At 41.9% G+C, this 25,525-nt stretch overlaps 1 protein-coding gene across 1 annotated transcript; it reads left to right on the forward strand.

Moving 5' to 3' along the window:
• The first annotated feature begins 20,299 nt into the window (after positions 1-20,299).
• On the forward strand, positions 20,300-21,082 carry LOC121005557 (taste receptor type 2 member 39-like). The gene has a single exon (XM_040438332.1). It carries the CDS (start codon positions 20,300-20,302, stop codon positions 21,080-21,082), a length of 783 nt encoding a protein of 260 aa, XP_040294266.1.
• Positions 21,083-25,525: the final 4,443 nt, after the last annotated feature.

Raw genomic sequence — 25,525 nt, forward strand, 5'->3', positions numbered from 1 at the left:
ATCACCCCCCTGTCATTGATCACCCCCCTGTAAGGCTCCATTCAGATGTCCGTATGTTTTTTACAGATCCACGGATACATGGATCGGATCAGCAAATCACATACGGACGTCTAAATGGAGCCTTACAGGGGGGTGATCAATGACAGGGGGGTGATCACCCCATATAGACTCCCTGATCACCCCCTGTCATTGATCACCCCCCTGTCATTGATCACCCCCCTGTAAGGCTCCATTCAGACGTCCGTATGTGTTTTGCAAAACACGGACACCGCGGATCCGCAAAACACATACGGACGTCTGAATGGAGCCTTACAGGGGGGTGATCAATGACAGGGGGGTGATAACCCCATATACACTCCCTGATCACCCCCCTGTCATTGATCACCCCCTGTAAGACTCCATTCAGACATTTTTTTGGCCCAAGTTAGCGGAAATAGTTTTTTTTTTTCTTACAAAGTCTCATATTCCACTAACTTGTGTCAAAAAATTAAAATCTCACATGAACTCACCATACCCCTCACGGAATCCAAATGCGTAAAATTTTTTAGACATTTATATTCCAGACTTCTTCTCACGCTTTAGGGCCCCTAAAATACCAGGGCAGTATAAATACCCCACATGTGACCCCATTTCGGAAAGAAGACACCCCAAGGTATTCCGTGAGGGGCATATTGAGTCCATGAAAGATTGAAATTTTTGTCCCAAGTTAGCGGAAAGGGAGACTTTGTGAGAAAAAATAAATAAATTAATTTCCGCTAACTTGTGCCAAAAAAGAAAAAAACTCTATGAACTCGCCATGCCCCTCATTGAATACCTTGGGGTGTCTTCTTTCCAAAATGGGGTCACATGTGGGGTATTTATACTGCCCTAGCATTTTAGGGGCCCTAAAGCATGAGAAGAAGTCTGGGATCCAAATGTCTAAAAATGCCCTCGTAAAAGGAATTTGGGCCCCTTTGCGCATTTAGGCTGCAAAAAAGTGTTACACATGTGGTATCTCCGTACTCAGGAGAAGTTGGGCAATGTGTTTTGGGGTGTCATTTTACATATACCCATGCTGGGTGAGATAAATATCTTGGTCAAATGTCAACTTTGTATAAAAAATGGGAAAAGTTGTCTTTTGCCGAGATATTTCTCTCACCCAGCATGGGTATATGTAAAAAGACACCCCAAAACACATTGCCCTACTTCTTCTGAGTACGGCGATACCAGATGTGTGACACTTTTTTGCAGCCTAGGTGGGCAAAGGGGCCCACATTCCAAAGAGCACCTTTCGGATTTCACAGGTCATTTTTTACAGATTTTGATTTCAAACTACTTCTCACACATTAGGGCCCCTAAAATGCCAGGGCAGTATAACTACCCCACAAGTGACCCCATTTTGGAAAGAAGACACCCCAAGGTATTCCGTGAGGGGCATGGCGAGTTCCTAGAATTTTTTATTTTTTGTCACAAGTTAGCGGAAAATGATGATTTTTATTTTTTTCTTTTTTTTCTTACAAAGTCTCATATTCCACTAACTTGTGACAAAAAATAAAAACTTCCATGAACTCACTATGCCCATCACGAAATACCTTGGGGTGTATTTTTTCCAAAATGGGGTCACTTGTGGGGTAGTTATACTGCCCTTGCATTCTAGGGGCCCTAATGTGTGGTAAGTAGTTTGAAATCAAAATGTGTAAAAAATGACCTGTGAAATCCTAAAGGTGCTCTTTGGAATGTGGGCCCCTTTGCCCACCTAGGCTGCAAAAAAGTGTCACACATCTGGTATTGCCGTACTCAGGAGAAGTTGGGCAATGTGTTTTGGGGTGTCATTTTACATATACCCATGCTGGGTGAGATAAATATCTCGGCAAAAGACAACTTTTCCTATTTTTTTATACAAAGTTGGCATTTGACCGAGATATTTCTCTCACCCAGCATGGGTATATGTAAAATGACACCCCAAAACACATTGCCCAACTTCTCCTGAGTACGGCTATACCAGATGTGTGAAATTTTTTTGCAGCCTAGGTGGGCAAAGGGGCCCACATTCCAAAAAGCACCTTTAGGATTTCACAGGTAATTTTTTACACATTTCGATTTCAAAATACTTCCCACACATTAGGGCCCCTAAATTGCCAGGGCAGTATAACTACCCCACAAGTGACCCCATTTTGGAAAGAAGACACCCCAAGGTATTCCGTGAGGGGCATGGCGAGTTCCTAGAATTTTTTATTTTTTGTCACAAGTTAGCGGAAAATTATGATTTTTTTTTTTTTTTCTTACAAAGTCTCATATTCCACTAACTTGTGACAAAAAATAAAAACTTCCATGAACTCACTATGCCCATCATGAAATACCTTGGGGTGTCTTCTTTCCAAAATGGGGTCACTTGTGGGGTAGTTACACTGCCCTGGCATTCTAGGGGCCCTAATGTGTGGTAAGTAGTTTGAAATCAAAATGTGTAAAAAAATGACCTGTGAAATCCTAAAGGTGCTCTTTGGAATGTGGGCCCCTTTGCCCACCTAGGCTGAAAAAAAGTGTCACACATGTGGTATCGCCGTACTCAGGAGAAGTTGGGCAATGTGTTTTGGGGTGTCATTTTACATATACCCATGCTGGGTGAGAGAAATATCTCGGTCAAATGCCAACTTTGTAAGAAAAAAAGGGAAAAGTTGTCTTTTGCCGAGATATTTATCTCACCCAGCATGGGTATATGTAAAATGGCACCCAAAACATATTGCCCAACTTCTCCTGAGTACGGCGATACCAGATGCACAAATGCGTTATTGTCTTAATTGTACTGACCTGGAGAATGAAGGAGGCAGGTCAGTTTTACTACATAAGGAATGCTGTAAAAACAAAACCCATAAAACTGTGGTGGAATTAATTTTTTTTCCGATTCCACCAAATTATTATTTTTTTTAGCTTCCCACTACATCTTATACAATATTAAATGCTGTCATTAGAAAGTACAACATTTCACAAAAAAACAACACTACTGCTATGTGAATGGAAAAATAAAAACTATACTGCATAGCCCTGGAAAGGCAGGGAGTAAAAAACAAAAATGCAAAAACAAAAAATCCTCAGAGGTTGAAGAGGATAAGCACAGTTTGACCAGCCTCTCACTCCCTCAAAGCTTTCCATGACCAATTTCCGTGAAATCTACACAATATTTCTTTCAATTCTTTACCTATAATTGCCCTATAGTGTCCCTATCACACTACAATAGTTACTTGTGGCTCTGTATACTCAGTAATCATTTGGCACAAATTGCCACACTCTACCACTAAATCAGAAGCTGAACACCCTATGGCACTTCTGCTGGTTCATTGTAAATATCTCTGTTCCTACTGGCCCCCTGATTGGCTGATCCAGGCTGTCTGTCAGGCTCTGAGCCAATCAGGGCAAGCCCTCCTCCAATCCCTCCTAGTGTCATGTGATCTTCCGCCCTTATAGTCCCCCCCGTCCCCTGTCCCCCCAATATTAACAATAAAATGGTGTGCTGGGCAGCTTCACCTTCTCTATAACATGCTGCCTGCAGATTACACTACATTTTCATGGCGACAGGTTCTCTTTAATGTGGATGTTAACATGATTTCCACAGTTTTTGCCATGTTGTTTCAATTTCATTAAGGCCTCATGCACACGGCCGTTGTTTTGGTCCTCATTCGAGCCGCGGTTTTGGCGGCTCGGATGCGGAACCATTCACTTCAATGGGGCCGCAAAAGATGCGGACAACACTCCGTGTGCTGTCCGCATTCGTTGCTCCGTTCTGTGGCCCCGCTAAAAAAATATAACATGTCCTATTCTTGTCCGCGCTTTGTGGACAAGAATAGGCATTTATATTAAAGGCTGGCCCTGCCGTTCCGCAAATTGCGGAATGCGCACGGACACCATCCGTGTTTTGCGGATCCGAGATTTGCGGACCGCAAAACACACCACAGTCTTGTGCATGAGGCCTTAAGCAGAGATCTTGAATAAGAAGAGGAACTGAAACACAATGAATATTAAAAGTAGGAGTACAATGAATAAGCTTTATTTGTACTGCAAAACCTCTAAAGCCAGAAACCATTGAGGAACTTAACCTGTTCCTAACATACGCTGTATATGTACAGAGCATGTTGGGTGTTTAATGATGGCCCCTGATCAGGAGCTGAGCAGGTGCCATAATTGATAGAATTCTGCTGTATTAAACAGCAGACACCCAGAGGCAAAGTCCATGATCAGTGAAAATGCTGATCACAGACTTTGAACCCCTTCAGATGGCGTGGTCGGTTGTAAACACAGCATGTGAGAGGTCTGTCCTCAGGAGCACTGCACTCACGGGGGTATAGAGGGGCTGCCCTGTGTGGAAATCAAGGGAGCCGTAAGCCTTTTAAAGGCTCCGAGATCTGTGGTAGTGCTGCATAGGAACTTAGTGAATCTCCCGATGACTACAAAAGGAGCAAGCGGAAGGTTTTACCATGACCCTCACAGTCCACTGATCTGAACATAATTGAACATCTGTGGATAGACCTCAAAAAGGGAAGTGCATGCAAGATGGCCCAGGAATCTTACAGAACTGGAAGACTTTTGCAAGGAAGAATGGATAAAAATCCCTCAATTAGGAATTTAAAGACTCTTAGCTAGCTTCAAAAAGCATTTACAAGCTGTGATACTTGCCAAAGGGTGCTCAAACTTTTTCTTCAGGCTCTTTTCCTTTTTTGTTATTTTGAAAATGTAAGAGACAAAAATAAAACGTTATTGCTTAAAATACAAAGGGAATGTGTCGTCTTCAACTTTATTTTATCTTCAACTTGCTTACAGTAAAAGTAATTTTGACCAGGGATCCCCAAACTTTTGCATGCCACTGTAAAAAAAAAAAATTGCACTAGTACCCAAAAAATTGAATAAAAAGTGATCAAAAGACTTACACACTCCAAAATGTTATTAGTAAAAAATACAGATCACCTCACAAACAATGCACCCTCACACAGCTCCGTAGATGTAAATATAAAAAAATGGGTGTCAGAATATGGTGATGCAAAGAATACCACATTATTCCAAAGTTTTTAAATTGTATTGCAATTTTTTTGTATCAAAACACAAGAAAAACAATAAAAATGTTAAATCTCTGTAATAGTACTGACATGGAGAATGAAGCTAAGCTGTCAGTTTAATCACATAGGGAATGCATTTTTACGCTTTTGTATTTTTTTTCCAGTTTCATCCAATTAGAAATTCCAGCTTCCCACTACATCGTATGCTATTTTAAATGGTGCCCTTAGAAAGTACAACTTGCTTTTCAAAAAACGAAAATGGAAAAACAGAACGGGGTTAAAGTGTCTCACCACAGACAACCCAATTTATATGGGAGCTATCTCTTGACATCCCTAGAAAGAGACAATAATAGCTTAGGAAACATTTGGTCAACCAATACTTCCACACAGCAGCTGCGTCCGGGGTAATGTGATAGCTTATTACATGTAGGACATTCACATGTAATACATACAGCAGATGGCATGAGTCCACAAGAGCAAGAGATTGTTTCCCTTATTGATCCTTATTGTCCATATTCCCCAAAATGACATATAAGACATATAGACAGGGCCTGTAAACTAATTAGTGTGCTGAAATAAATACTTTGTTACAAAGACAATTTATATCTGTCAAACCACATGATTTGTATTCCTGAAAATGAATCTGTTTGAAGTAATTCACATGTACAGTATGAGACTTGCAAATATGTTCTTTGTGTCATCTACTTCAACGACTGGTAATGTGTTTCTAGGAAATGAGGTGGAATGTGTCAAAATAATACCTTGTTCAGAATCTACAGACACAAAGCCTTGAACAACGTACAAGTAAAATATTCTAGATCTCCAACATGTCATTTTTCGTGACTCTTAATTTACTCATCCACGCTTTAGGGATGTTAACTGGCTTGACTGGAAATAGTTTTATCCTAGTAGTTCACTTTCAGGACTGGCTTAGAACCCATGTCCACAATCCTTGTAATATCATCTTAAATGGAATTGCGATTTCCAACATATTCCTGGAAGGAGCTATTGGCACCCAAGAATTTGCTTTCTTTTTGTTTTTTGACTTCTACAGGCAAGAAAAGGTAACAGTCTTATTTATAGCGATAACCATTTCACTTTCATTAACCAGTCTTTGTTGCTCCACTTGTCTGTGTTTCTACTATTGTGTGAAGATTGTTCAATTTCGTGGAACCTTATTTTACAAGCTGAAGGCAAAGCTTCCATTTATCGTGCCCTGGCTACTAGCTTTTTCAGTTGTCCTGTCTTGGTGTGTTGGAATGACATCCTACTGGGATGTCTACTTGGACTTTACAGGAAACATAACAAGTACAATGCCACCTGAATTCAAGAGCAAATGCAGTTGTATATTTCAAGTATATGGTATTGTTGCTTCTGTGGCTTTTACCTTAATACTTCTCACAACTGGAGCCATCATCACCTCACTATGTCGGCACATGAAACGGATGAGACAAAGCAATGAAGGCTATGGACATGCTAGAATCAATACTCATCTATCGGCATCTAGAACTATGACTTCTCTCTTAATCATTTACTTGCTTTTCTACATTGCATTTACTTTGCTAAATGACCCATCGGTACCTAAAGGTGAAACAATAATTGCTGTTTGCTTAATTTTTACTACTTTATTTCCAGTCTTGAATTCTGTTATTTTAATTTTGGGGAACAGAAACCTTATGAATGTTTTAAAGAAGCTGCTATGCATGCAGTCAAGTCCCAGTGATACAGGAGTCACTGTCAGTACTTTCTAGTACTTCAAGTATAGTAATCCCTAATTTTGCACAGATAAGAGTAGCCTCGGAAAAAGGGCCCATGTAACTGCCACATTTCCCACACCAACTGCAGCTTGGCTGACCCTAATCTACTACGTCATAATGAGCTATAATCATAGGGGTTTCTGTCCCATACTGTCAGTCAATCACTCGTCAATCAAGCCAAGCCGGGCAAGGCTAGGAGGATGTCACCCCAGTGATGCTTCTCCCCATTCCTAGCCTTTTTTCAAACCATGTTTTCACTAGAATCCCAGATCATAGAGTAAAACAGCTGTTTGTAATCAAGACACCTGTTGGCAGGGGTGTAACTAGAAAAGTCTGGACCCCATACCAAATTTCTTAATGCCTTCCTCCTCTTCGGCAATTTCCCTGAAATCCCCCCACACACACACAGTAAAATGCCCCCTTATTGCCCACATGCAGTAGTTATGCTCTCTTAGTGCCCCCACAAGTAGTTATGCCCCTTAGTGCCCCTACACTGTAGGTATAACCCCTTAGTGCCTCTACACTGTAGTTATGCCCCCTTGGTGCCCCACACAGGGGATATGGAGCAAACACAAGTTACACAGGGGATGCAACACGAGAAGGGAGTTACACAGTGCAGCCCACAGGGGATTTTCAGTCCGGGACTGCCCAGGCTGTAATGGATGATAGACATCCACTATAGCCTAAGCTCCCCTACCACTGTGAACCCTGTAGAAACCACTATGGCAGCTAAGGCAGTAGTTCCAGCCCTGTGTGGGGACTTCATGCTGTGGTTCGGCTTGAACAACAAAGTACTTAAAAATCAAAGGATTGTTTTCTTTACTTCCCCCCACCACTCTTTCAGCCATAATTGTTTTCTATTTCTCATTTATTAGTAAGTATAGGTTGGGGTTTAATTTATATGATTTTTTTTTATTGTTCGCAAAATGGCACTTCTTTCTTACTCTGCCAAAATAACCTTGTTGTTGTGTTTATGGGCATACCGAATATGTATATGGTTTGTCTTTAGGTACTCTTATTTAATAAAAAATATTTACAATATTATCTTTGTTAAAACATTACACTGTGGTCATTTTCCACAGCATTAACCCACTGACAGCACATGTTCAAATCTCACATATATATGATATGTATTTATACTACCATTAGGAGCACTGTATTTATTAGAGGTCTTATTTATGTATTAGAAATACGTGGGTTTTTTTCAGGGGAAGATATTAGTAGGGATCAGTGGTCTTTCAGAACCAATAGTACATTAAGGTCTTGACATTGTTCTCTTCATCCTCTCAGGCCTGTAGCCAGGATTTCTTCTCTGTTGAGCACCAAGTGGTCTCCTAAGTGTTGTCCCGACAAAGAACATACTAGCAGTGATTATAATTTCAGGTATTGCTAGTCTGAAATCAGAAAAAACAACATTAGAAAAAAAGATGTTCGATTTGTATCTGGTTTTAATTAGAAGAAAAAAATTCTAGATGACACATTCCCTGGTTTAAATTGCTTGGCACAATGTAGCCTAAAGGGTGACATCTTTGTCTAAACTGTTCCTTAGTGTGGAAGATTCATTAAAGAGTTAGTGATATTTTATGTAATTTAAAATGCATAATATTGTAATAAAGCTAAATTGTTTCATCTCAAAATGCAGTTTACTACTTTTGTTGCATATAGCCATCTTACATCTTTTCTCTAGCAAAAGACTAATAGTCCAATCATCAATCAAATTCTGTATGCTACTGTTGTAACTTTTTATAAACTTTTAAACAGGAGAAATGCAAAAATCTGCAATCCATCTGGAAGACCTAGCTAGCCAAGAATTTCAATGGCCCTTGGATCATGCAAAGTTTCTCCAGAAGTGTCACTATAGGGAATAAAGGTGCATTTGGAATCGTCTGATAGGTTGAATCTGTTTCTACACCTGCCATGAGCAGCTACTAGGGTTGAGCGAACTTTAGGATTTTTGGACTCCGGACCCGAACCCGTACTTTTCAGTAAAAGTTCGGGTTTGGGTTCGGTGTTCAGCGAGTTAATGGCGCTTTTTGAAAGGCTGCAAAGCAGCCAATCAACAAGCTATAAAACTCGTGTGCCCTTAGAAGCCAACACAGCCATGCCTACTAATGGCATGGCTGTGATTGACCAGTGCAGCATGTGACCCAGCCTCTGTATAAGCTGGAGTCACGAAGCGCTGCACGTCACTCTGCTCTGATTAGTGTAGGGTGTAGGATGCTGCTGCTGTGAGGGAGAGAATAGGACAGAATCTTTAATCAGAAGTGCTTGCTAACTCAGCGATCTACCTAGACTTTGTTTTGTGGGTGCAGTGCACAATCTTTTTACCCTGCCCTGAGCCTAGTGACCCAGAAAAATAACTTTTATCTGTCTGTTAGTTAGGTGGGCGGCCGCGGCCATTTTATGCAAGTTCTGTGCACCAGCACAGCATATGTGCAATGAAATACTGCAATTATATTCTGGGTTTAAAAAAATCACCCATTTTTGGCAAGACCCTACATCTGTGGCCTTTGCACCATTTGTCTGTGTGCAATTTAATCTTGAAATACTGCAATAATTTTCTGGGTTTTAAAAAACACCCATTTTTGGCAATACCCTCCATCTGGGGCCTATGCCGCAGTAGTCAGTGTGCAATTTAAGCTTGAAATACAGCAATAATTTTCTATGTTTTAAAAAACACCCTTTTTGGGCAAATTACTAAATTTTACAGCCCTTGTTGCATGTCTCAGTGTGAAATACAAGCGTTAAATACTGCTGTCATATTCTGTTATTCAAAAAACACCCTTTTTGGGCAAAATACTACATTTTACAGCCCTTGTTGCATCTCTCAGTGTGAAATACAAGCGTGATATACTGCTGTCATATTCTGTTATTAAAAAAACACCCATTTTGGGCAAAGTACTTAATATTGCAGCCTTTGCTGCATCTCTCATTGTGAGATTCACGCGTTAGATACTGGTGTTCTATTCTGTTATTAAAAAAACACCCATTTTGGGCAAAAAACTAAATTTGCGGCCTTGTCTGCATCTGTCAATGTGAGATACAAGCTTGAAATACAGCAATAATATTCTGGGTTTAAAAAAACACTCATTTTAGGCAAAGTACCTAATATAACAGCCTTTGCTGCATCTGTCAGTGTGAGATACACCTGTTAGATACTGCTGTTCTATTCTGTTATTAAAAAAACACCCATTTTGGGCAAAAAAATAAATTTGCGGCCTTGTCTGCATCTGTCAGTGTGAGAAACAAGCTTGAAATACAGGAATAATATTCTGGGTTTAAAAAAACACCTATTTTGGGCAAGATCCTAAATTTGAGAAATATGAGGAGAGAGTCAAATAAGGGACGTGGTCATGGTCATGGTGCTGCTGGTGGAGCTCCTGTTGCAGGAAGAGGATGTGGTCGATCTGTGCCAGCTACACGGACAAGTGACACACCTTCCTCAGGTGCGAGTAGGCGACAGAACCTTCAGAGTTATTTGGTCGGGCCTAATGCGACTCTATGAATAGTGAGGCCAGAACAAGTACAGGCGATAGTAGATTGGGTTGCTGACAGTGCCTCCAGTTCCTTTACATTGTCTCCCAAGCAGTCTCCTGCTGAAAGATCAGAGTTGGCACCTGCAGCCAATGTCCATCAGTCTTTCACCTCACCCCCTTGAAAATCAGTCAAGCAGTCTGAGCGCCAAGTCATGCAGCAGTCTCTTCTGCTTTTTGATGACACTGCTAGCAGGGTTTCCCAGGGACATCCACCTAGCCCTGCCCCAGAAGTGGAAGAGATTGAGTGCACCAATGCCCAACCACTTATGCTTCAAGATGAGTACATGGGAGGACCCCCGCAGCACGTCTCGGATGATGACGAAACACAGGTGCCAACTGCTATGGCTTTCAAAAGTGTGCAGACCAACAAGGAGGGCAGAGGTGAAGACTGGGTGGAAGATGATGTGGAGGACGATGAGGTCCTCGACCCCACATGGAATTAAGGTCATGCAAGTGACCTGTGTAGTTCGGAGGAAGAGGTGGTGGTCGCACAGAGCAACCAGCACAGCAGAAGAGGGAGCAGGGTGCAAAAGCGGAGCGGCCGTCCACTAGACATTACGCCCACCGCAGCAAGGGATCGAGCACACCAAAGCCAGCTCCAAGGAGTTCCTTGGCGTGGCAGTTCTTCAGACAATGTGCTGACAACAAGACACGAGTGGTTTGCACGCTGTGCAATCAGAGCCTGAAGCGAGGAATAAACGTTCTCAACCTGAGCACAACCTACATGACCAGGCATCTAAGTGCAAAGCACGAGCTGCAATAGAGTAGACACCTCAAAAACCAAGAAAGGTCTCTGGCTCCTCCTGCTGCCTCTTCTGCTGCAGTCTCAGCCTCTTTATCTACCTTTGGAGTGACAGTGCCACCTGCCACCCCGCAAACAGAGGATCTGCCAGCAACACCACCACCTGGGTCACCAAGCATCTCCACAATGTCCCACGGAAGCGTTCAGCTATCCATCTCCCAAACACTGGAGCAGAAGAGGAAGTACCCCCCTACCCACCCACGATCCCTGGCCCTGAATGCCAGCATTTCAAAATTACTGGCCTTTTAAATGCTGTCATTCTGTCTGGTGGAGACGGAGAGTTTTAAAAGCCTTATGGCGGTGGCTGTCCCACAGTACATCGTGCCCAGCCGCCACTACTTTTCCAGGCGTGTCATCCCTTCCCTGCACAACCAAGTGGGGGACAAAATCAGGTGTGCACTGCGCAACGCCATCTGTGGCAAGGTCCACCTAACTACGGATACGTGGACCAGTAAGCACGGTCAGGGACGTTATATCTACATGATAGCACACTGGGTAAATGCAGTGGCGCCTGGGCCTGAGGCGGATAGCAGTTTGGCGCATGTCCTTCCACCACCGTGAATTGAAGGGTGCTTCTCTTTTCCTCCTGTTGCTTCCTCCTCCTACTCTGCTTCCTCATCCTCTACCGGCTCCTCATCCGGACACCTTCACCACCAACTTCAGCACAGCCAGGGATAAACGACAGCAGGCAGTTTTAAAACATATCTAATTAGGAAACAAACCCCACACCGCGCAGGAGCTGTGGACGGGCCTTGAACAACAGACAGATGAGTGGTTGGTGCCAGTGAGCCTCAAGCCCGGCCTGGTGGTGTGCGATAATGGGCGAAATCTCGTAGCAGCTCTGGAACTAGCCGGTTTGACGCACATCCCTTGCCTGGCGCATGTGCTGAATTTGGTGGTGCAGAGGTTCCTTAAAAATTACCCCGATATGTCAGAGCTGCTGCAAAAATTGCGGGCTGTCTGTGCGCGCTTTCGGCATTCTCACCCTGCTTCTGCTCGCCTGTCAGCGCTGCAGCGTAACTTCGGTCTTCCCGCTCACCGCCTCATATGCGACGTGCCCACAAGGTGGAACTCCACCTTGCACATGCTGGCCAGACTGTGAGAGCAGCAGCAGGCGATAGTAGAGTTTCAGCTGCAGCACGCACAGGTGAGTCGCTCTGTGGAACAGCACCACTTCACCACCAATGACTGGGCCTCCATGCGAGACCTGTGTTCCTTGTTGCACTGTTTTGAGTACTCCACCAACATGGCCAGTGCCGATAACGCTGTTCTCAGCGTTACTATCCCACTTCTATACCTCCTTGAAAAAACGCTGCTTGTGATGATGGAAGAGGAAGAGGGATCATTTCATAGGGTTTCAGGCCAGTCATTCACAAGTGGCTCCGAGGGTGGGTTCCTGTACCCACAAATGCCAGGTACACAATTGTCCAGCAAGGGCACAGTTCGGGAGGATGACGATGTGGAGGATGAGGAGATGGAGGAGGAGGAACCATGTTCACAGCAGTGTGGCACCCAAACCAGCTCATGGCCATCACTGGAGAGCGGCTGGGGGGATACAGAGGACACAGACGATACACCTCCCAGCGAGGACAGCTTTTCGTTGCCTCTGGGCAGCCTGGCACACATGAGCAATTACATGTTGCAGTGTCTCCACAACGACCACCAAGTTGCCCAAATTCTAACTTGTGCTGATTACTGGGTGGCCACGCTGCTGGATCCCCGTTACAAGGACAACGTACCGTCCTTAATTCCGTCACTGGAGCGTGATCATAAGATGCGCGAGTACAAGCGCACGCTGGTAGACGCACTGCTGCTGGCATTCCCACCTGACAGCGGGGGCACAGTGGAAGCACAAGGCGAAGGCAGAGGAGGAGGAAGAGGTCGCCAAAGCAGCTGGGGCGCCACCAGGACCTCATAAGCTGGGTTAGCATGGCCGAAATGTGGAAAAGCTTTGTCAGCATGCCACAAAAACCAGCACCACCAGCTGATATGGAACATCTTAGCAGGAGGCAGCATTTCACCAACATGGTGGAGCAGTATGTGTGCACACGCCTACACGTACTGAATGACAGGTCTGCCCCCTTCAACTTCTGGGTCTCCAAATTGGGCACATGGCCTGAGCTTGTCCTTTATGCCTTGAAGGTGCTGGCCTGCCCTGCAGCCAGTGTATTGTCTGAACGTGTGTTTAGCATGGCAGGGGGCGTTATCACAGACAAGCGCAGCCTCCTGTCCACATTAAATGAACCAGGCATGGATCCCACAGGACTTATCCGTACCTTGTGCAGAATAGACATGTATACCGGCCTTAACCAGCCATTGTTATACTACAGCGCAATTGCTCATTCTTGTATCTTGGATATTTCACACTCTTTTGGAGTGTACCCTAATAAAAAAAATAATAATTACATTAAAACAAAAAAACAGCGTTGGCTACCTCGTGCTCCTCCACCGCCGCTTCCACCTACACCGCTACATCCACCGCCTCCTCAAACTCCTACTCCATATGGACCTCCACCTCATAAATCAAGTTTATTTTTTTAATTTGTATGTATTTTATTTTATTTCATTTCACTAATTTGTCTATTACATTTTCGGGTAAAATTCACCAATTTTTGGGTGTGATATACCACTGCTATACCTAGTAGACAGGTGAAAACATTTCACTAATTTGTCTGTTATATTCTTGGGTGGCATTTGACCATTTTTGCAGTGATTAAACCCCTTCTCTGCATAGGTGATATGGGCATAAATTTCAAAAAAATCGTCTGTTACATTGTCAGGTGACATTTTACCAATTTTGCCGTATACAAACCCCTGCTCTGAATAGGTGACAGGGAATTCAATTTCAAAAATTCTTCTTTAATTGATGCGCGCCCCATCCTTTCATTCAATGCATAAACTTTAACAACTTGTCCCACATTTGCGCTTCAATAATTTGTCCCACTTTTCCGCTCCATCATATTTAATTTCAATCAATTAACCTCCCTTGGATGTGGTCTCTCTTTCTAACGCTCCCTCTCCGGCGTGGAACCCTGATTCGCTGTTAACCATGATCAACATGATAGGCGCAGAAAAGAACATCGAAAGTTGATAGAGCAGATATCCAATTGTATCGTGGACATCACGGGGACGTGCGACATGGTGGAGCAGTATGTGTTGTGGGGATTCGGTCTGGTAGGCAGGATAAGCGGACGCTGTACAGAGGCAAAAACAAGGTTGTAAAGCAAAGTTCAGTGTTTTATTCACACAATAGGAAAAACAAGCCAAAAGTAACGGAGTTCAGGTTTGGTGCCTGTTCACACCATACAAAGTCCACAGTGCAAAAAACCTTCACCTGGTCAGTAGTTTTCCACCCGCAGTCCACAGCACGCTTTAGAGGCCTATTTCCCCAGCATGCGGCTCTCAAGACACAGACTCCACAGCTTCTCTGTCATGGAGGATAATCCACACCAGCTGAACGTGCTGGCTGGGTTTTTATATCCCAGCCAAAACCAGGCCTGGAACCGTGGGGAACAGCCACCCACCCTGGTCTTTGGCTGCTCCCAATAAAAACCGCCCCGGATCGGCTTTACAGCCATACTAACAGCTGAAATGTCAGACTGCAACTGCAAAACTGACACTTCAGGGAAAAACCTGATTCTTACCTCACCGAGGCCAGGAACCTCGGTGACACGTATCTTCCGTCAATGACAGCCCCTTGTTCCTTCTTACAGTGTGCACACGCCTACACGTACTGACTGATGGGTCTGCCCCCTTTAACTTCTGGGTCTCCAAATTGGGCACATAGCCTGAGATTGCCCTTTACGCCTTGGAGGTGCTGGCCTGCCCTGCAGCCAGTGTATTGTCTGAACGTGTGTTTAGCACGACTGGAGGGGGTTATCACAGGTTATATTTCCCAATGTTTTGGGGTGTACCCTAATTTAAAATAATAAATAAAATTAACACCAAAAAGCAGTGTAGGCTACCTCCTCCTCCTCCACCGCCGCTTCCACCTACACCGCCACATCCACTGCCTCCTCAACCTCCTACTCCATATGGACCTCGTCCTCATAGATCAAGACTATTATTTTTACATATTTTATGTTATTTTAAGTCCTTTCCCTATCCACATTTGTTTGCAAAGCACTTGCCATGCTCTTAACCACATTTTGCTGGCATTTGCAGCCCTCTAGCCCTTTCCATGACATTTTTAGAGCCATTTTAGTGCTCAGAAGTTCGGGTCCCCATTGACTTCAATGGGGTTCGGGGTCAAGTTCGGGTCCCGAACTCAAACATCCAGGTGTCCGCTCAACTCTAGCAGCTACACATTTGCACAGTTTTTTAACCTTTGGCTTTCGCAAATGAGTTTAAAAACACATTTTTGTAGACACTCGTTTTGCACTTCTTAATACAGTTTTCCCCTTTTTACCCATTATAAAATAAATCTTGTATACTAAGGATTGTAATGGTTTCATTAACTACAGTATATACATTGTATTTATCCAGAATTACTTTGCATATATTTTACCCCCAATTAATTTATATTAACCTAGGGGGGCATTTATGAAATAAAATAAATCAGTTTTTGGGCTAAAAATTTTGCACATGATGCTTATTGCAGCATTTTCTGCAATATTTGGTCATGTTTTGCACCACTTTTCAAAGTCTATGTTTAAGACTAGAGTTGAGCGAACACCTAGATGTTCGGGTTCAGGGAGTTCGGCCGAACTTTAAAAAAAAGTTCGAGTTCGGGACCTGAACTTGATCTGAACAGGTAGCTAATTAATGAAAAAAGTGTGGTGAGTGTCTGAAGCAATGTACCCTTTTTTTTTTTAGCAGTAAGGCCTATTGCTGCAGAAGAGCGATTTCACTCACTGTCTGTCCTTTGCACTAGTCCTTTAAATTGGCCCTCAACAATCTGCATATTCTATACTTCTTTCTCTCTCAGACGATGGTGGTAGTTGTTGGGATATAGGCATAAGGGTTCCTTGTGCAGTGAGCCCCGGAGGAGCCAGTGCAGAGGATGGGAGTGGTAATGGCACTGATGAGATGTTGTGCCATAGTGTACTCCCTCAAGCCACTGTTACCTGGGGATCAGAGAAGTGGAAAGGTAGTTTGAAGGATCAGGCCAGAAGTAAACATATAAAAGCCCCTCTTTACTTAGTGCAAAATAGCTTATGGTACATCCAGTAGTCGTAGGGACAAAGAGGGGAGGAACAAGGTGGTAAGCCATATTCCTGCCAACCATAGCCAACCATAGCTCTTCTGCTGGAATGCTTGGCCTAAATACAATATAACAATACATAATACAATATTTGCAGATACCCCCAGTTATGGGATATTGCACTTGCCTAATCTATATAGTAATTAGTGAACCAATCAGTCTAGGAAAGTTTGTAGGTGAGACCACAAGTGCAAGTGGCAATAGCATGAGAGGTCACTGAATTCATTTTTCATCAAAAAGGGTAGATACAAACTAAGGGCTCAGTTCTTTTGAAGAGTAACTAAACTTTTTAAAAACTGTATTTAAAAATGCTGGAAATGTCCTAAAGAAATTCTTTCTAATATACTTTATTATTGTATTTTGCTTTTTTACTAGAGAAATAGCCATCTGAACTTGGCCTCTCCTAAGTGCTTTAGAATCACTACATTTGTACACCATTGATATGTCAGCGGTGTACGTGTGTACGGATTCCACTGTACTGTGGAATGGGGACACAGCGAGCACTGTATGGATGCACTGCTACTCCTGCCTGGGCCCCATGATCTTGGCTAAATCCTGGCTATGCACTCCTCATTGCGCTATGCCAGAATTTAGCGCACTTGAAAACCCTGAACAGCAGCCATTGTTACAGCTTCGAGAGCTTTCAGCTGAGTGAAGCAGGAGCCCGCTCTGCTCAGCTGAAAGCTCTCCTGTAATGTGCTGCTATTCAGATCTTTTAAAAGGGCGGAGTGGGCTCAGATAGGAGCCCGCTCCACCGAGCTAAATCCTGGCATAATAAAGTATATTAGAAAAATAATTTTTAGGACATTTCCAGTGTTTTTTAATAAAGTTTTTTAAAAGTTTAGTTACTCTTTAACATTGGGCCTTGTATCATAAGGAGGTGACTTCAGATTTCCTCTTGCATTAATATTAACAATGAACTCAGATTGACTGCTATGGGCAAGAACATTTTTATTTATTTATCAGGAACAGTTTTTATAGGTGCGCATCACAATTAATTCTTATAATCTTATATTAAGTTGCCATATATCCATGCTGAGTCCCCAAATGGTATTTGCAGCTGCTGTCTATTCTATTCTAGCTAGTAAATAAGAGAAGACCCATCTTTATAAACGAATCATTTCCTTATAGGGTAAAAATGGGTTTCCTTAACCAGACAAACCCTTTAAAGAAATGGAAATATGGAAAAGCATCTGCCTTGTGTTCCATTAACATGCAAATCTGTTAGTTGCGTTATGTACTTTGTTGAGCTCTAATGTGTAATCAAGGATTGAGTTCTGAATCAGAAGATTATGTTAATGTGATATCTTGTCTATGAATTTGCACTCAGGAGTATGCAAGCTCACACGCTAAAAATTCATCAATGTGAAACATCAGTGCTCTCCGGTAACTGATACACATTATTATTTGTGTGATCTGTACCAAACCAAAGGCAAGAGAACATTGCCCAAAGGAATCATTTCGGACATTCGACCATCGACTTGACACACCTAAATCTTCTGCATCATCAACATGTCGCTAACTGTGATTCTCAATGTGCTTGTCCACTGCTTATTTCTTGTAACTGGTTTAATCGGCAATATATTTATCCTGACTGTTCACTTTTTAGATTGGCTGAACACCCGCGAATATAACCCGGGAAACCTTATACTCAATGGAATTGGGATTTCCAACATATTCCTTCAAGGAACAGTTGTCTTCCAAGAAATTGCTTTCTTCTTGTATCCTGATTTCTACTATAAAGATTGGGTGATTTATATGGTTTTGGCTTTGGTGACTACATTTTCATTCTCCAGTCTTTGGTGCTCCACCTGTTTGTGCTTCTACTACTGTGTGAAGATCGTCAACCTTCAAGGAACATTATTTTATAAAATTAAGGCAAAGCTTTCAACATTGGTGCCCTGGTTGCTAGCTTTCTCCATCTCCTTGTCTTGGGGGGCTGGCTTACCAGGCTACTGGGATTTATACTTGCTTGTGTCTATCACCACCTTAAATATTACAGGGAATATCACAACTGTACAATCAGCTAAATACTGGAGCAGATGTAATTGCTTGTTTGATACGTACATCTGTATTGCTTCTGCTGCTTTCATTATAATTTCCATCACAGCTGGTGCCATTATCACCTCTCTATGTAAGCACATGAGACGCATAAAACAGAACAATGAAGGATTTGGACATGCTAAAATTGATACTCATCTATCAGCAGCTAGGACAGTGACTTTACTCTTGATCAGTTATTTGATGTTTTATGGCTCTTTTACACTAATATACAATCCTTTAGGTTTTCCAGATGACATTACAATGACTCTTTGTTTAATTCTCATCTCCTGTTTCCCATCAATAAATTCTATTATTTTAATATCTGGAAACAGAAAACTTACAAATGTTTTAAAAAAAATCCTTGGTATGCAGCCTAGTGGTGGCAATACAGAAGTCAATGTCACAACCTACTAGTGCCACATGGTCCTTGGAGATCAGTGATCGCCACAACAATATACTGCATATACAGGTGAAACTCGAAATATTAAAATATCGTTCAAAGTTCATTTATTTCAATAATGCAACTTAAAAGGTAAAACTAATATATGAGATAGACTCATTACATGCAAAGTGAGATATTTCAAGCCTTTATTTGTTATAATTTGGATGATTATGGCTTACAGTTTATGAAACCCCAAAGTCTCAATTTTGAAGTACCCTTTGCTCAGGGGGTATGGACTAATTAGCTGACTACAGTGTGACACTTTGAGCCTAGAATATTGAACCTTTTCACAAAATTCTAATTTTAAGCTGCATTAATGCAATTCATTTTAATTTGCATTACTGAAATAAATTAACTTTTGCACAATATTCAAATTTTTCGAGTTTCACCTGTATGTTTGAATTCCTTTTCTTTAAGCCTAATAGACTTTATAGTCATATAGAATGTAATTCCCAAAATGCATGTTTTTAGGCATATATGCTTACCCAATCCCTCCCTTTAGACTGTTGAATTTTATTTTATTTTGGTGTAGGTTTACCAGTCCATAGGTAAAGTTGGTACAATTTATAGCCAAGTGGAGCTCTTTTAGACCACATCTTTATGCTGTGTGGAGATTGCTTTTTGCTTAGTTGTGGCTTTAATGTTATGTGTATGTTGTACAGATGTAGCAAACTTTAACTTCACATTTAACATGCTCATGCTACCTACCACGACCAGCAAATTTTGATAAATTTTAAACTTGCCAATATCTATTTAAAATTAGCAGCATCATGGTATACACAGATAGGGTTGAATTTAAATAATATTCTCTTGGAGAAATACTTCATGTGTCATTGATTCCATAAAGGTATTGGCCTGGCGGTAAAGGGCATTTTTTCATGAGATAAGATAAATGTTCTTGACCACCTTATTTGTATTTTCCACAAAAAGAAGCATGGAAAATGTCTATTGAATTGCAAATATGCTATTTTTCTAAGCACTGACAATACTGTGTGCTCAGGGAGTGAGTTTTAAACAAGAAAGAATATGAAACCTACATCTTGGAATCTACAAACTTAGGAACTCTAATAAACCATCAAAAACGACTTCACATCACCTACATCCTCAAAAGAAGAACATTGGATTTCAAGAAACCACAAAGATTCTATACTTTTAGACGACTGGTTGTCAAGATCAGCAGGAAGATCCAAAGCAAAATCTCCAAAGTGCTTCATTAGAGCAACATGATCTGAAATGGTCTTAAAGAGATAATTCCAGAAAACCCAATTCAGTAAGAAATGAAAGACTAAGTTTTACAGGAAATTCAAATAAAACTTTCCATATCACGAGCATGGCATCTCTTGCAGTTATTTATGTGCTTATTCATTGCATATTTCTTGTGACAGGTGTAACAGGAAATAGTTTTATCCTGATCTTTCACCTGATGGACTGGCTACAGACACAAGATCATAACCCCTGCAATCTTATCCTTAACGGAATAGGAATTTCCAACATGCTCCTTCAAGGATCTGTTGCGTTCCAGGAGATTGCTTTCTTCTTATATCCTGACTACTATTTTAAAGATTGGGTTATCTACATGATTATAGCAATGCAAACTACATACTCATTCTCCAGTCTCTGGTGCTCTACCTGTCTGTGTTTCTACTATTTTGTGAAAATCATTAATCTTCGAGGAACACTATTTTACAAGCTGAAGGCAAAACTTTCAACATTGGTGCCATGGCTTCTAGCGTTTTCTGTTGTCCTGTCTTGGTGTGCTGGGATGCCAGCCTACTGGGATCTGTACCTGCACATTTCATTGACTACACTTAATATTACTGGGAATGTAACAACGCTGGTGACTGCTAAATACAGTAGTAGATGCAACTGTATGTTTGATGTGTTCAATGTTGTTGCTTCTGCTGCTTTCATTATCATTTTCTTCACAGCTGGGGCTATCATCATCTCTCTGTGTAAGCATATGATGCGGATGAGACAGAGCAATGAAGGTCTTGGACATTCGAAAATGAACTCTCATCTGTCAGCAGCCAGAACTGTAACTTTACTACTAATAATCTACTTGATTTTCTATGGCTCATTTACTTTAATATACAACCCAGTAGGATTCCCAGATGACATAACAATGACTCTTTGTCTAATTATCGTTTCCTTTTTTCCCACCTTAAATTCTGTTATTTTAATTTCCGGAAATAGAAAACTGACGAATCGTTTGAAGATGCTCCTTGGTATGCAACCTAATGGTGTCAATACAGAAGTCACTGTAACAACTAATTAGTTGCAATTAAATATTTCTTTATGCAGTCATATAGTTTAATAAACTGGTGGTTATTTGTACAAATTACAGATGCAGCAATTGTTAACACTTAACCTGTTAAACTGTTGTAGCAAGCTACAATTTCAATGACTTTTTCAGTGGCTTTTGCTGTGTTAAGTGTCAATTTAAAGTTTACTGTAGCTATTTAAAGCATTAAGAGTCAATTTAACGTTTGCTAGATCTATATATATGTAGATATTGGCTGATGTCTCACACCCACAGGCCAGTAAGAAAAGCCTATATAACCTCTGTTGATATAGTATCAACATCAGCAGTGCATTTACAGTCAGGAGAGGCAGTAAACATAAAAAATAATAAACTAAGGCTAAATTCATACTGAGTTCAGTGTGTCTATACAGTTGCATACATCTGTAATAGTCTGCCAATAAAAATGTAAAATACATTATATTTTTTATTATAATCAATTGCATCAAAAAGTGCTATTTAATACAGCTGTAGCTTCAGGATCCTTACATATCATGACACAAAGCATATGCCAAAACAACACCCTTTTGGTATTTGTTTGGTCATTAGTCTATGGGCATGTTGGCACATAAGTCAGGAGATTTTCCAGGCATATACACCTAAGCTGTACTGAAAATAAAGCAAAAGGTTAGAGAACCATGGAGTGACATGATGGTATTAGTGCTAAAGGCCCCATAGACATTAGAGTGTGTCAGCTGAACCTGTCGAGAAAGGTGTGTATGGGGAGCTCACAATTATTTTAGCTTGATCCATTTGTTCCCCCAAGATGAGCCACCACTAGAAATGTCTGACAGTGGCTTTCTACTCTTTCCTCAAAGAATACACATGCAAGTTTGGCTGAACCAAACGTGTATGTGTATAGGAGAGCCAGGAGCAAGTCAAGAGAGATAGCTGTAGGCCAAATGATTGTTTGGCCAACAGCTATTGAATGTGTATGGTGGCCTTAATGCCTCATTTTATCCATGGGACCAGAGACATCAGGCAAGTATAAATAATGCTGAATTAGTCATCCATTCAAATCTGAGGGAATAAAATATAAGTGCATTGATTAGTAAACATTTCTAGCCTAGATAAAATTGGTAAATTTGTGAGGCAAAAGAGTTACGATCATAAGTGCAACACAATTATCAGGCATGATAAGCTTAAAAGGGTTTTCCGATATTTTTATACCGATGATCTATCCTCAGGATAGGTGGGGGTAAGATTGGTGGGGGTGTGACACCCTGGACCCCCGCCAATCAGCTGTTTGAGAAGGAACGGCTTTCTCTCTACTCACCAAGCACAGTGCCGTATATTGTATAGCGGCTGTGCTTGGAATGGCATCTCAGCCCGATTCACTTTTATGGTGCTGAGCTGCGCCTAAGCAACATGACAGAAGAACGTGTCATCACTGGCCTAGCTGATCGGCTGGGGTCCCAGGCTTCAGACCCCCACAGATCAGATAGCAATGACCTATTCTGAGGATAGGCTATCAGTATTAAAATCTCAGAAAACCACTTTAATTTAAAAGATGTATTGTTATTTTACACTAAATATTCTTAATTTAAAAAATAATACTCTTCTTAAAACCTAAAAAAATATTTGTGGTCCAAGGATCTGAGATAAAAGGAGTTCATTGATGGAATTCTGAATTGTAGAACTGCTAAAATTGTCCCTGTGCCTGCTATGCTTAAGTGGGCACAGTGTCATCACCTGTAGTTTTAATTTCCTGAGTAAAAAGTAAATTTAGACTGGCCATGAAGATACGTTATAGCCAGGGAAAGAAAATCCTTACTCTACATGCGACATGTAGACCCAGGAATTGTTACTGCTCTACACTTTGAGGACCCCAACAAACATAATTTTTTTCAGGTTAACTAATTTTCTCCCTCAGTTTGTAGGGTTTTGAGTTAAGTTAGGTTTTGAGAACTACAGTAGTCTTATTTAGAGATTTCCAAAGTACTGGGGAACCATGGTAAAAGTCTGGGAGATAATAGTGAGAGGTTTTATTATTGGTGATCACAGGTAGGTTATTTCCACCCAAATTGTCTTCATGAAAAGAGTAGTGGAGGTGAGTCATTACTATCAAACATGTTTTCTATCATTTAATTTAGGTGTGTGGTACCTGCTGTGTGCAAAAACACTTAAAAACAATTAAAGGGGTTGTCCGAGTTATTTTTTGTTCTTTGTATGTTTCTAAATAATCAAATGTAAAGGCTTTACAATGCACTTACTGCATCTGCAGTTGCTGCCTTCTTCAGAGTTCACTGAGGGTCACATGACCTGTGATATCAGCTTCTCTCCCTGCTTCGTGCACAAGCCTGAGAGGGCAGATATCTGGCTGTACACGAGACGTCACTGTGCTGGCCAAGCCCCCCTGCACTGCCCTCTGCTCTCTCCCTGGATTCTTCAGGAAAAACTTTAACCCCTTCAGCAGCACAGACTCAGGGCTGAAGGCTTTACTGAGTAGCTGCAGACAGTGAGAAGACAAATGCTGGGCACAGCAGCTGACAGACTAGAGGAGTTCTGCAGAGCATTGCACAAGAACAGGTAGGGGGAAGATCCTGTGTGTATCAGCAGTGTCACTGTACCACTGGGACTTGTAGTCCTACACATACAACATGCTGCTCAGTATCCCAGCAGTCAGACATGTCAGACATGTCACTCAGTCAGACATGTCACTCAGACTTATTCATTCCCTTTGCATAGCAAAGGGAGGGACAGAGATTGTTGTTATTGCAGGTAAACAAAGGGGCAGAAGAGATATAATTAGAGATGAGCAAATTTTTCAAAAATTAGATTAGTCCGGTTCGCCAAATTTTTCATTAAAATTTGCTTCGATCCGAATTTATATGAATCGCGTTAACAATCGGCTATTTCCTGGCTGCTGAGAGCCTTTATAGTGGTTTAGAACACTGTGCCTAGTAGTAATACGCATAGGGAGTCTGCTTTGGTAGTGAAATAATACTGTGAGTCCGTATGACATGCAGATGACAGGCGTCACTGCACACTTCACTTATTAGGGCAGTCACGGAGCCAAAACTGACCAAATAACTCAAGTATGAACTCAGCCTTACAGGTCGATGTTAGTGCCAAGAAGAAGCACACTCCTTTTACACCATCATTAGCTGATTACACATAGATGTTATCAGAACCAGTTCTATTAAACGCTTATACAAGTAGAGCCCCCCCAGACAGAGTCACTGATTAATTTGCCCTTCCTCTGATCCATCAGAACGATAACCCACAATAAAACGGATCCTGTCTGTGGAGCATAAGCCTTCACTCAGTCAGCATTTGCTCAATAATCCATCAGTATTGCTAATGCCAAAAAAAACAGGAGTGGATATAAAACATAGATTACACGTGAATGGAATATTTGCATGTCTTCTGTGTTTTCTACCCACTCCTGATTTTGGCTACCAAATCACAAGCCAATTCTGATGGGACCATACAGGCCTTACAGCTGCTACACAGACAGGATCCATAGTGCATCTCGTTTTTCCTTCCTTCTAACAGATCAGAAGAAAGGTCAAATAAATTATGATGTCAGCTTGGCCGAAAGGCAAAATAGTGGACCAGTCATGAAGTGGGGAGGGTGGTAACAGCATGAGAAGTCCACAGAGTGGACCTATGACATAGTGGTGAGGTGGAAGCAGCATGAGGATACCACAGAGTGGCCCAATGACAGGGTCTGGATTTGGCAGCAGTATGAGCAGGCCACCAAGTAGCACAATGACAGAGTCTGGAGTTGGCAGCAGTATGAGGAGGCCACCGAGTGGCACAATGACAGAGTCTGGAGGTGGCGGCAATATGAGGAGGCCACCAAGTGGCACAATGACCGAGTCTGGAGGTGGTGGCATCAGGAGAAAGCCACCGAGTGGCACAATGACAGAGTCTGGAGGTGGCGGATGCAGCAGCAGCATCATGAGAAGGCCACCGAGTGGCACAATGACAGGTTCTGGAGGTGGCAGCAGTATGAAGAGGCCACCAAGTGGCACAATGACTAGGTCTGGAGGTGGTGGCAGCATCAGGAGGTTGTCATTCTTTTCATGTACTTTTTGTATATTTTTTGTTTCATAATATATATTTTCCTCACACTTTCAGACGTCACACGACCTCACACGATGTCATTCGGTCAATACAGCAAAAAGTTTTTCAGTCACCCATCATTTTTACCGGAAAAAAAAAAAACTTTGAAAGAGTGGCACAATGACAGAGTCTGTAGATCGCAGCAGTATGATGAGGCCACTGAGTGGCAAGGTGACATAGTTTCAAGGTAGCGGCAGCATCCAGAAACAACAGAGTGGTAAGGTGACATAGTGTGGAGATGGCAGCAGCAGGATACCACAGAGTGGCAAGGTGACATAGTGTAGAGATGGCAGCAGCAGGATACCACAGAATGGCAAGGTGATATAGTGTGGATATGGCAGCAGCAGG

This window comes from Bufo bufo, chromosome 6 (genome assembly GCF_905171765.1).
Source record: "Bufo bufo chromosome 6, aBufBuf1.1, whole genome shotgun sequence".
Lineage (NCBI taxonomy): Eukaryota > Metazoa > Chordata > Amphibia > Anura > Bufonidae > Bufo > Bufo bufo.